We start from the raw sequence: 12,888 nt of genomic DNA, 5'->3' as shown, positions 1-12,888 counted from the left end.
AACTCCCAAACCACAAAATTACACTGTTCTCTACTTTCTTCTGACACAATTTGAAGTAAAATTTTTTATTCTGGCACAAGTGGAGGTAAAATCAGTAAAAGCACACAGTATTTATTTTTATTATGGTTAACAGTATGATATAAACTATTCTATAATTCACATCTTATTGGCACACCAACAAAATTTACATCCACAAAAGCTCACGCAAAATGCTAACTAACTCGCTGTTGGAGTTCAGATGTGCAGGAGAAGACCCTAGCACTAAAAATGACTGACCACTCAGATAAGTTTGGAAATTTACAAAAGACAGTTTATCATCAGGCCTTCCTAACCCTTTGGGTTGATATCATTCCTACGTGTCTTCTATTGTGCTTTACCATAGGAATACTTGAGAATGGAGGCAGGGAGCAAGCTGTTATGTACATGTTCAAATGACAAACAGGCAAATCGTTCAGTAGATGTTGGCTTGACTGTCCAACTAAATCATACTAAATAGGCACATCATGGGAATTTAAAAAGGTAGGCTAGTCCTCAAAACACTTAAGCACACCACTTATGACTGGAATTAGACCTAAATGAGCAAGAAAATGCACATAAATAATGTTAACTGCAGATGTGTGTCCGTATTTACAGCAGTACTCCTCGGTCACAGCTTTTCTGTGTCAGAGAAGTTGTCATGTACTGCTTTGTAGCTATAGTGCAGCTCTGCCGAGCACCAGCAGTGTAACAAAAACATGTTAAAAGTGAAAAGAATGTCACAGAGCTGTGTTAAAGCAGGATGTGTGTAATGGAAAAGGACAGAGACATAAATCAGAGTTGCAGTGCTGGTGGAGTTGAGGGGCAGGTGTCAAGACAACAATCCAGCGTATTGTGTTGAATGTGCTCCATGTGATGAACCTCCCCACCACTTCAGTCTGGACTACAAGGAATGCCGTTAAAATGTAACTTTGGTGTTCCCCTTCTCATGCGGATACATCGATTAAGAAGGGCTGAGCGAGTGTGTAGTGGCCTGGTTGCTGGTGGGTGGGCAGGTGGAGATCGACTCATCTATATAACCTCCCTGCTGTTCCTGATGGCACAACACAGGACCATACTGAAGACCATTCCAATGATCTGAAAACATGTTTTGGTAAAAGTTAACACTTTATGCAGGCCTCTTGTCAGCACCACAAGTCACTTGAAGAGAAAACATGCTTCAGTATGTTGACGCTGGATATTTTGTAAATTCTCACCACCACTCCAGCAATGCCAATGCCAACATATCCCATGATATGCAACTTTTCCTTGAAGAATTCTACTATTGCAGTGGGACAGTCCTAAAGACAGAAAACACTGACATTGTAAATCGGTGCAATAGTGCCACCGTGTGGGCATAAAGTATTACAGCAGGCTGGTAGGTTTACCTGGGTGTACTCTGCATCTGCACACAGAGCCTGAGTTGTGTCCGATGAGGAACCTCCACAGCAGTTTAGCTATGAATACAAACAGTAAAAAAAATGTATAATTTTGATGGTAGTGTGCTTGATAACCAGTACAAAGACGTAATGGAACAACAAGACAAGCTGTACTCACAGTCTTGTGGTAAATCAATGCGATTGCGGTGCCATTTGAGTTGTTATCGTCAGCAACAGAGCTGCCATAAAACTTTATGACTTCGTCAACAATCTGTTATAACCAAAAGAATTAAAAGGACAAAAACAAGTCATCTAAAATGCTATTTTGGGACCAGGATATTAGTTTTTTTTTTTGTTTTTTTTTTTTTTTACCTGTCCCTTGTTCATGAATCCAAACACTCCGGCAGTCATCTCTGCTCCAAAGATTATCAGTAGACAAGCAAAGAACTGCAGAGTAAGAGAAGAGAACTGATTACTGCCCCCAAATGCACTGTTTTTTTTATTTTTTATTTTTTGTTTTTTTTTTATTAAAAACTAGCATCATCATCATTTGATCATGGGTTCATGATTTCCTCCTGTCTAATGCAAAATCTGACTTTTACCCTTAAACAATCCAAATAATTCCAAATCATTTTATTTTTTTTAAGCAAAAAAAATGTCTAAATACATGGAAAAAGGTTATTCAGTTTGAATTTATTTTCAAAACCATATTCCCATTATTTTTTAATTGTATGCAGATTTTAATTTCTTTTGTACCTGATGTGTACAGAGTTCAAACTGTTCTTTATTCACATTAGTGCCACATTACCTTGATCTTTGTTGGAAACCTCATGGAATTTTTACTATTTATAAACCAATACAGATAAATTATTTTAACTTCTAAAATTTACTATGAGTTATATCAGTCACCTACAGCGACAACATCAAAGCAGCAACACAGAAGAAGAATACTACAAGACAGGACTTTTGAACTATTGAACCTACCGATGCGAGGAGACACTGAGACTCGCGCACAGCCCCAAAACATCCAAAGAACCCAACAACCATCATCAACCCTCCTGCACCGAGGAGGATGTACACAGCTGAGGAGACACAAGCAGACAGATTACTTAGTGTTACTCTGTGAAAATGCAACAGATGTTCTGCAGTTCACAGGTTGAGCTGAGGGTGGCAGCCTGGTCCAAACACATTCACATTTTGGTCATGCAGAATTTATATGAAAAAAAAAATCTTTGTTGTGTTTGAGTAGCAGCGGGAACATGTAGGTGGAAACTTGTTTAGTAGCCCAAAACATCAGCGCAGCCTCCCACAACTCAAAGTCTGATTATCATCCTACTCCTTCACTATGAATTTCACAGCTGCCCATCAAGAGGACCAGCGGTGCTTGTTGTTCGGCTTATTGCTACTTTTAAAAGGATGTGCATCTAAACTGCATCCATGATGTACAATATGTGAAATTCACAGGAAGATACTGGTTTCACATATTGAGTGTTTTGTCGACAGTTCAATAGATGCAACCACTGAAGTCTTTTCTCCTCTGGGAACTTACAAAAATAGCTCCAAGTCTTTTCCATATATGGACTACATTGGATGTCTGAGGCATGGGCAGGGTCTGTACTTTATCATGATCCAGTAGAACCCCATGTGATGGAGCTACAGTTCACTGATAAACAAGGTTTGTGCACGACTCTTTTGATGCATTAGTCTGGTTTCCAGTTACAGACTTTGTACATGCATACTCCTGCAGAGTAAAGCAGATACCATCTGTCTCATTAAATGGCAAATCAAATTTTAGTGGGTTTGATTGCTGCAGAACCAGACCATCTTAGCTCACCACAAGCTTGGCTGACGTCACCTCCCCTCTCTACTCCCCTACTCTCAGCCTTCACTACCGAATCCTCTACACTGTAACTATACACCAGGCTGGTCCCTGAGGTCCACACGAAGGGGCTAATCAGTCACACAGGCAGCAACAACTGCAGCAATTTAATTAATCCACATGGGTCCAATGCAAGCTGTTGTTTTCCTGCTGGCGAACAAAGAGGAGGTAAAGACGTTGTGAATCGACTGCTGACCTGAGGGGAGTTGGAAGCCATAGATGCACAGTTTCAATGCGAATGCCCTGTTTTTCATTGGAAAATATGATGGGACAAGAGAGCTTCCACTGTATATAAAATGTGTCAGCATGGAACTGATATGAGCTGCCGTAACATTTGCTATTTAGCCACAGTACTTCCTGTACTTCCTGTAATCTGGTGACAACCTCGCAGGCACCTGTCAGTACTCACACAAACTAATAAAGGTAAACACCTGTAACATCTCATGGTTTTCTTATGTAAACGTGTGATGGCCGTTTACATATTAGAGAGCATGGATGTGACAGAATGGAAAGTGAATCATCTGCAGGGAATGCCGCCCTTGTGCCTACTTATGGTATCACTATGTTTAGTCTCTTTGCCAGTGATGAATGCAGGCAGTGATGCTCAAGTATTCAGTTCAGGAAGTTTGGCATATTCAGTCCTCTGTAGGATCATTTAAAAGGACAGATGCTCAACTTACATTTCAGTTCAAATATAGACCAGTCATAATTTTAGCAGTGTGTGGGGATTTTTGCAGTCCTAAACTACAATGTGTTATGACACAAACTTGTGAAAGATGCTCAGTTGATTCCTGCTATGATGAATAAGATAAAAAAAAAAACACTGCATCAAGATAGGAAAGTAGACATGAGCTTTTACTAATATTATACCTGCTGCCTGCCAAGACAAAGTGTTTTGCATTGTTGAAGTGGCTGGAACAATTATTATGAGCATGTTGCTCTTCCTTATCTGTGATTAGGTTCTTCCTGTATCAGGCACAAGAGATAGCAGTAATGAAATAAAAATGCTTTGTTTGGTAGATTCTTTTTTCTTCTCTCTGAGTCCTCACAACATATTAGTAAAAGTATTTTTACTTTTTACAACTTGTGGTGAAATGTATTTGTTTAGAACTATGGATTACTTTTTATTTCACAGAATTTTGCATCATCTTAACATCAAGGCAAATTTTGAGCCAGTTAATCTTCCTGCATCCTCAGCTTCTTATAAGTTGTATCTTAAAAGCTGTAGACTGTAAAAAAAAAAATAAAAAAAATAATAATAATAATAAGGAAATTTGCTGCATCACTGGTTATTATTTTCAGTCATTTTTTCTTTACCACATTTAAAGTCAGAAAGAGAGGAGATAATTTATCTAAATATATTTTAAGATGAGGTTCTCTACGTTTTGCATCAAAATAGCAAGTAAAAAAATAATCACTCGGAGGGTCTGTTTTTTTTTCTCACTTTTATACTTGACATACATTTAAGAGGCTGAAATGTTTTCTAATATAGTTCAGTGAAGAAGTTGAATCACTCTTTCATTCTCAAAGTCTGCCTTTCATTCAAACAGAAGTCTTTGTTTTGTAAAGTCTCCATGTAAATATTGTGACATCCATACAAACCAAATAATGTTTTGACGCTTTCGGTTGATCCTATTGGCTGTCACCATGGAAACTTGAAGTTATAAACAAGGAAACTGAGGAAACTACATAAATCTTAAAGGTAGCTTCTTGTCATGTTCAGTGTAGCCTTGTCCTTGTTTCTACTCTGACTGGAGTCATAATTAACATAATGTACGTCATGTTTGGTTAAATAAGATGTGAAACTGGTGATTAGGACCAAAGACAGATTACGTCACAGAATATTTGCAAGTTAAATCGAAGCACATTGAGGGAAAATATTCTTACCTGCTATCACTGCTTTGCATTTTTAAACAGATAATTGACACATAGATATCTCATAAAATGCCTGCTTGCATTTGGTGTATGCTGTTTTTTTTAAAAATTATTTAATTATTATTTTTTATCTGAAAGAGTATTTTTGTTTGTTCATGGTGATAGCGTGCTGCCACCTGACACACCCAACCTGCTACTCCTGTCCTGAGGGAGAGAACACATTTCATGACAGCACAGCAGGGAGCTGATAAAGTGAAGTCACCATTTTAGGTCATGGTTTAATCGGGACTCACAAGAAAAGGCTTCATTCTAATCATCCGCTCCTACACAGAACAAGCAAGAGAGGGCCTATTGTATTGATTGCTGAATACTGAAGGCTGTTTGTCTTGTGTACTGTATGTTTTAATAATCTGCTGCTGTGCGTTTTAGTGGGAGTTTTGCAAAAGAATCTCCTCATTCAATATTCAAAAGCCAACGGGCTGCAAAATGATGCAACTTTGCAACATATTTAGGCAAAAGAGACAGAGCTTCTTATTGATAAGTAAGAGGTTTTGGTTTTTTTGGTAACCACTGTATTTGTCTGATTAGATTTATGATGTGATGTTTTAATGTTCAGGATTTGCCATTTTGGACATCACAGAGTAATAAATGACTGTAGGCTTTAACTACTTTCACAGTGGAAGCAGTTAATGAATAATGAGAGTGAATCTAGTTTACGAAACCAGAATAATCTGGTTATTATACTCATGTGCTGTATGAGAGAAGTTGATGCTCTTTAGTACCTATGATCATGAAAGTATTTCTGCTCTGGCTTTGCTTTGCGTTAAAGATGCACAGCATCTTTTATGCAAGATTATACAAAAGAAAATGGATACAGTTATAGCATCCTACAGCAGTTTAGGGATCTGGTGAAACAATCATGTAGATGAAACATAAACATGAAACAAGAGCTTATGGTCTGAAGACTTTGGTCAAGGTCACCAGAAAGCTAAACTATTAGCAGCTTGCAAGACTGGTGAAATTACGTGCCGTCTATAGGAACTCATACAGCGCCCCCTGCAAAACTGCTAACATAGCCGTTAAATGAAGTTAGCAGTTATGTTTCAGGAGAAAAATGGCAGAATACATTAATTATCCAACATACTCGAGTTCAGTGGGGGTGTGGTGCCTGTCAAAGTCACAGGTGTTTGATGTGTTTATTCTTAGCTTCAGATAAGTAATTCTGTCTTTTCTCTTTTTTTAATTGCTGTTCAGTGAAAATGCATTGTGCATCCAGCAGGATTCTCTAACATTGAATCAGCTCCAAGTATGTGTGTTGTATCAGTATCGTCAGTCTGATTACACCTGCGATTGATCCAATCTCTTTTCGCTGGAACGCTTTCCTGTGAGCTGACGTAGAGCTGCGAGAAGGTGCAGAGAAGTACTTTCCTCTCAACTCTCATGAGCTATCATGTGCTGAGTGGAAAATATCCCAGGTGACAAAAACAAAAAAAAACAAACAAACATAAAAACAGCCTCGCCCAGGTTTCCAAGTAAAGATTAAAACACATTTCATTACATTTTATCCTGAAAGTGAGTAAAAACATAAAATAAATGTTTGTTAAACATTCAGGCCTGTCCGTTTACGTGACGTTCTGCAGATGTTCTACAGAAAAACTCTAAACTTTGTGTCATACCTATGAAGAATGTGTCGGGGGCGCCATCGCCAGTCAGGAGTTCCACTGTGTTTGGGTCAAACCTGAGCCACAGTCCCACCGCCAGCACCAACAAGCCCGACAACTGAGGATTCATTATTTACAAAAATAATATTTGTGTCAGTTACACACTTCTGCAGAACAGTAATGACATTTTAACATCACACGCTTTGAAGACATACACACATTTCACTTTCTTCAGTTTGTCCTGAAAACATTGTGCAGTCCCCCCCCCCGTTCATTTGTTTTGATTATTTTCAGTTAATTGACATTCTGCATGTGCTGCTCTTGTCTTTGTCTCATCAATAAAGTAGCCGCTGATGTTCACAGCCTGCTTTTTCTTCACGTTATTCAAAACAAGCTCATGCTATGAATGTTAATGCTGTGCCTCTGGAGGAAATACAGTCTTTTTCAAACCGAAAGCAGAAAGAGAAATTCTTTCCATACACTACTTAACCAGAAATAAACTGAGAAAATTCATTCATCTATTCTAGCACCTTCATAGCAATGTATGGTTTAAACAGTCATGTGCAATGAGTGCGTAAAGGTGCACAACTGTATGGGCTTGGTTCAGGGTGAGCAGTCTTGTGACTTTTCTATTTTCATTCACAAACTTAAAAGTTATTTTGAATTTGAAAGTTCACAATGCAGCTTTAATCGTGTACCTGTTTGACCTGTACTTTTTAGTCCCAGCAAAGGAGAAGTTTCACTTCAGGGAACAACTTTGATGATAAAAAAGATTGGAACAGTAGATTTCCAGTAAAGTCCACATGGACTACCATATCTGAACATCAGTATCAGCAGTCCATCTCCCACGGTGTGTTTCAGCCACAGGCTGTGCCAGCCTCACAGCGCCTGGATGATGTAACTCACACTGGCATTGGCTACACATTTGGCTCTGAACCCCAAAATGACAACGCAGTCTATTGCTGCTTTTGGACCACAACAACTCCGCTTTCAGCCCCAAAACTGCCACACAAAGAGGCTGCTGTCAGTTTGGGTGACACAAGAGATCGCCTTACAGCTCACAGATGAGTCAATGCAGCCTCTTAAATCCAGATATCATTTAACAGTAAAACATCCTTATTCACTGACTGCTAAAAGAGTTCAAGAAATAAATGAGTGTTAGATTAAGTCCAGGCTGCTCTGCCTGCATATCTCTGTATCTATATTTGCATCCCTCGCAGGGTAAAACATGAAACTGTAGTTATACATTAACAGTTTTTAGGTATTCTTAAAGGCTAAACAGAAAGTACAGCTGAGGTGCACGAACTGCAAGTTGAGACACATCAGGTCCTTGAACAAAACAAAGAAACAAACAAAAGAGAGAGAAGAAACCCGTTTCTGCAGCAAACATCGGTTTGCTTTTCATTAAAAAAAAAGAGTATTTAATGCTTACATGTGGTTTACTCCATTAGCTATCATTTTAGAGCTTCTAAGACTCACCAAATTGAGAATATATATATAAATATATAATTTATGACTAGAGGAACTGCCTTAATATGGCAAGCATGGATGGGCCGGTGCCTCTCTGACAGACTTGGACCCTGCATGATGTTTCAGAACATTTTAATATCCCAATTAACACAATAAAAACAATGATACGTATCCTGAACACAGCCCCACACGTGCAGCAGGAAAGTAGCAGCACTTTGCTAGATCATGAGAGGGGATCAGTATCTGTGTTGGAAAAGTAACAGCACACTGCAGCTACGATGTGTGTGTTGCGGAATGACCTGAGTAAATCATTACAAGCATAATAAATGTAGTCTCTGGTGGGATTTATTGAGTAATCATTACCTCACTTTATTTTATGGCTATTTGAAAGGTTGTGTTGTCGCTTCTAAAGGATCTAATGAAAATAAATATGATCGATCACTTGATTCGGGATTGCTTCTGAGAACATATGGAAGCAATGCAGCCAGAAAGAGAGCAGGTGCCTGGAGCCAATCTGCATATTCACTTTCAGATTTTCTGCTGAATAAGTGACTAAACACCATCACGACAATTGTTCACAGACCCTCAGGCAGCATCCAACATGTAAACACCAGATCGAGGCTGACTAACAGGTTTTTTTCCATGAAAACATCATCATTTTTTTCTTCTTTTTCCTTTTTTTTCTTCTCCGACACACACCAACGAAAGCAGGAGCAGCCTCCGTGAAAACAAAACTGATCTATATGATGAGGGTGTCTAATCATAAAAAATTGCCTTAACAGTGTTTCCTTGCAAACCCGTTTGAGGAGCGGACTCACCCAAAAGATGAAGTTGAAAACGAAGAGCAGATATTTCACGCATTTCATCCCACCTTGCACTTTGCTCATGATGGCGCTTGATTTGTCGATAGGTTTGATCTAAAGCCTTCACGATATATCAGAATCTAGTTTCTTCCAGTTGGACATCAACCCATACAACGATAAAGACCTGCCCCGTTACACCAAACACAACATGCGCACAAAGCGCCGCACAGGCTGCTGCCGCTGCTGCCGTCTTGCTCCGCCCTTTGGTGGCGCGAGGGTCTGTGAGGTGGGGTTCACTGGGATCCCCCCGGGAGAAACACTGAGGGTGAACAATACAGGGTAGATGCCTGTTTAAGTTTGTGATATATGGAGGTTTGACTTAACACAGCGTGGTAACGGGTTCTGTATTATAACATTGCTGCTGTATATTTGCAAATGCAATATCTCTATTTATGACTGAAACTCAAATTAGAAATGAATCTGTAGGGCAGGGGCCCCTGTAAATGTTGAAAACAAAGAATTGTTGCTTAGAACAAAGTATTGTTTTAATTACATATTTAAAACCATTCAAAAATGGTTTTAAACAAGCTGTTTAGTTTAATAATGTCATCCAGTATGTTTAATACATTAGCTATACACATCTAGACAGAAGTAAATATGACTCGGGTTTACTTTCACAAATTTTTGATCAGATACAGTGATATGTTGTACTAAGAGTTGAGCGGTACGTCAAAAAGTATTTGGTTTTACTTTCAAGTCAGACAAGAGTTTATCACAGAGAAACTGCACGATGCATATACCCTTCATGGGTCATGCATTTCAGTCTTTATTGTGAAAATAGTCTACTGTGCCACCTAAAACAAAGTTTTAACAATGTTCAACAGAGTACATGGATTTTAGGATTAACAGCAGTTGTGGCTTGATTGCCATCAAATGTCTGCAGACATCCAAAAGGGAGAGTGCGAAGGAATCAAGTTTTGTTAGTCTGGGTTTAAAAGGAAACATCTCAGTCATTTATACATCCACTGGAATCACCTCTTTTTTCAACCAGCATGTCTTTAGCATGTGGAAAGAAAAAACAAACAAACAATAATGGTTATTATGACAATAAACCCAGAAAGCTACAAGAAAAACATCAAACTCCACATATGGATAGCTCCTAGCTCACCAGCAGATGCAGACTCTCCTTGCTGCACTGCTGCTCCATTACACTGGTCTACAAGGAGCAAGTCGTGGAAATTAAAGTAGCTATATTTGACAAGAATTGGGACAATAATAAAGAAACTTCATATCCCAGGTGCTGGCTCCAGTTTCCCTGATACTTCTTCAGGATAAAATGGCATCAAAATGAACACAATATTAGAAAAGTTTTATAAAAGTGCTTTTTAACTTTTTCAGAAAAGTGGGATGTAGCAATGAAAATAGTGCCCCTCTAATCATTTTGTATTTACCTTTTTATTGATACTATTAACATAAGAATCTTCAATTTAGCTATTGGATTTTCATGCAACATTATCAAGATGAAAAACTGATCAATGTCAGGGTGGATTGGTTGCTGCAAACAATACTACTGAGATACAATCCCAAAAGTTTACAGTTTTAAAGTCAGATAAATATCATTTGCATAACATCAGATAGTTGTATAATAAAAGCTCTGACTTCAGATTAAACCACAAGGTTCTATTTTGGTTTTTCCTCTTTTGAACTGATGTAGGATCGTCCCTGCAGAGATTCTAGCACCATTCCAGCACACCATCTCCTGAATCTATCCTCAACTTTACATCCAAAATATATAATGTACATCTTTTTACTATCATAGTTTACTCATAGTTTAACCATAGTTTAATTTTGAGATACAAATATAACACTGCCAAAGTTGCTGCAATAAATAATCTGCTTTTTTTTTTTTTTACACAGCTTCAAGGCATCTTGACTTTTGAGGTATTTCTCAAAACTTGCAGACCAGTATTATCATTTGAAGTGGCCTTAGAGGATTGCTCCATCCTATTCGCTTGCATGGAATATCTCTGGAATGTCTGAAAGGAATTTCATATCATTGGTCTCAATCATTCACTCAGACATAAGGGTGAACAGGATGAACTCAAAACAAACTGAAAATACCATGAGCTTGTTTGCACATAAAAGTAAAAAAAAATTAAACTAAAAACTCAGTCCATATGTATCAGTGTATATATTTATATTGAGTGTAACATGTTTTCAAATCACACAAGGATTGTGGAACTTTATCCAGGAAAACAGCGATATAACCTCATGTCGGCTACATCCCTGAGCCCAAGTTGAACTCCCATCTTTTTCTTTGTTACAGTCAACATCTTCTCTGCACACTATTGGTGTGTTAGTACAAAAATTCCCCTTTGCTTACAACAATGTAATAATCAATCTGAAGCCTGCTTGATTCATTGCAAATATCTGCACTGTTAATGGATTATCACTCTGAAAGCAAGCCAGTTCCTCCAAATGAAGAGAGGAATATGGCACCTTACCAAAGCTCTTCTGTGTCATCTCTGCAGGCTGGAGGGGGGTCAGCTTGGGTTCACCCACTCTGACATCCAAGCTTCTCATGTTTGTGCTGCCTTTGTTTGCTGCATTGATGTGGGAGTGAAACAGCGACCCCAGTGTTCGAGGTTCAGTTCAGGCGGATCATGAGACATCACATCACCGCCTACTGCCTCTATTTTCAGATAGATACGTAGATTGATAGATAAGACTCAATTGTATTACTGTTCACATACAATTAACTTGTGGTTTTCATGTGACCCAGAGTAAAATCATTGAGCCTAATCAATGTTAACTTAATATCAGTTTCACCATCCAAGCCTGACATGTAATTATTACAGTGGAAGCACACACAAGCTGAAATCATATCCTCAGGGTATAATAGGGTCAGAATCCCATTATTACCCTACAGCCATCCTTTCTGTGCCCCCCTCCCTATCCTTTTCTACTGTGCTTGATATGTAAATTGGATGCAGTAGTGTAGCTCGATCGCCATATGGTGCAACTGTGAGTCATCCTCATGATTTAACAGACACCAAGGTGAAGTGCGATCATGATATTTCTTCCACTTGAGATTTTTGCTCGAGACAGTAATTTGTGCTAAATTTTGCTTCTGTCAGAAAAAGGAAGATTGAAAATGAGTGATAAACTATCACAAAACAGGACCTGTAATACAGTCCTCTGTAGTTTCTATAGTTATGATTGATATCAACATGCACATTTAAATGTCCTTAATACACATCATTTAGAAAACAGGGTACATGATCCAGAACTGACACAAAAGAATCAACATTTTAACATTTCATTGTCTCCATCCAGTGGACAGTGTGAAAAATGTCAACATAAACAATAAGCTGTGATCATAGACCTTCTATGTTCAGCTCTTCAGAAACCTATGGGTGACGTCACGGAGGCTACGTCCATCGTTTTATATACAGTCTATGGCTGTGATATATGTTATATCCAATCATCAGCTATACCACTTATTCTGATGGAGGGCTTCAGGGAGATCTGAGCTGCCATGAAACGAGAGGGTAAACCCTGGACAAGTTACCAGTTCTAAACAGACAGACATCCAGTCTCAATGGAGTCACTTTTTTAAAAATAGTTTTAATTTAATTGTTATGTTGTAGACTTTATCAATGTAAATCTAATACTGACACTTTTTATAAGTCTATAGTTTTCAAGTATATATTTAATCTAAAACTGAAGAGTGCACTTAAAAAAAATACTACTTATCACATTTTACATTTTTTGATGCCATAATCATGACAAGATTCACTTGTAAA

General features: G+C 38.3%; 1 protein-coding gene across 1 annotated transcript; it reads right to left on the bottom strand.

Annotated features, from left to right (window-relative positions):
- Positions 1 to 57: 57 nt before the first annotated feature.
- Positions 58 to 9,274, bottom strand: LOC306756703 (tetraspanin-2-like). The gene is made up of 8 exons (XM_079241536.1): positions 9,098 to 9,274; positions 6,825 to 6,927; positions 2,379 to 2,476; positions 1,767 to 1,841; positions 1,573 to 1,665; positions 1,404 to 1,472; positions 1,233 to 1,316; positions 58 to 1,113 (listed from the first exon to the last, which is right to left on the bottom strand). The coding sequence occupies exons 1-8, from the start codon at positions 9,164 to 9,166 to the stop codon at positions 1,048 to 1,050; spliced, it is 657 nt and encodes a 218-aa protein (XP_079097662.1). The 5' UTR covers positions 9,167 to 9,274; the 3' UTR covers positions 58 to 1,047.
- Positions 9,275 to 12,888: the final 3,614 nt, after the last annotated feature.

This window comes from Telmatherina bonti, assembly GCF_933228915.1.
Source record: "Telmatherina bonti genome assembly, chromosome: 6".
NCBI classification, from domain to species: domain Eukaryota; kingdom Metazoa; phylum Chordata; class Actinopteri; order Atheriniformes; family Telmatherinidae; genus Telmatherina; species Telmatherina bonti.
Note: the sequence above shows the minus strand (reverse complement) of the source record. Positions and strands in the feature narration are given on the sequence as shown.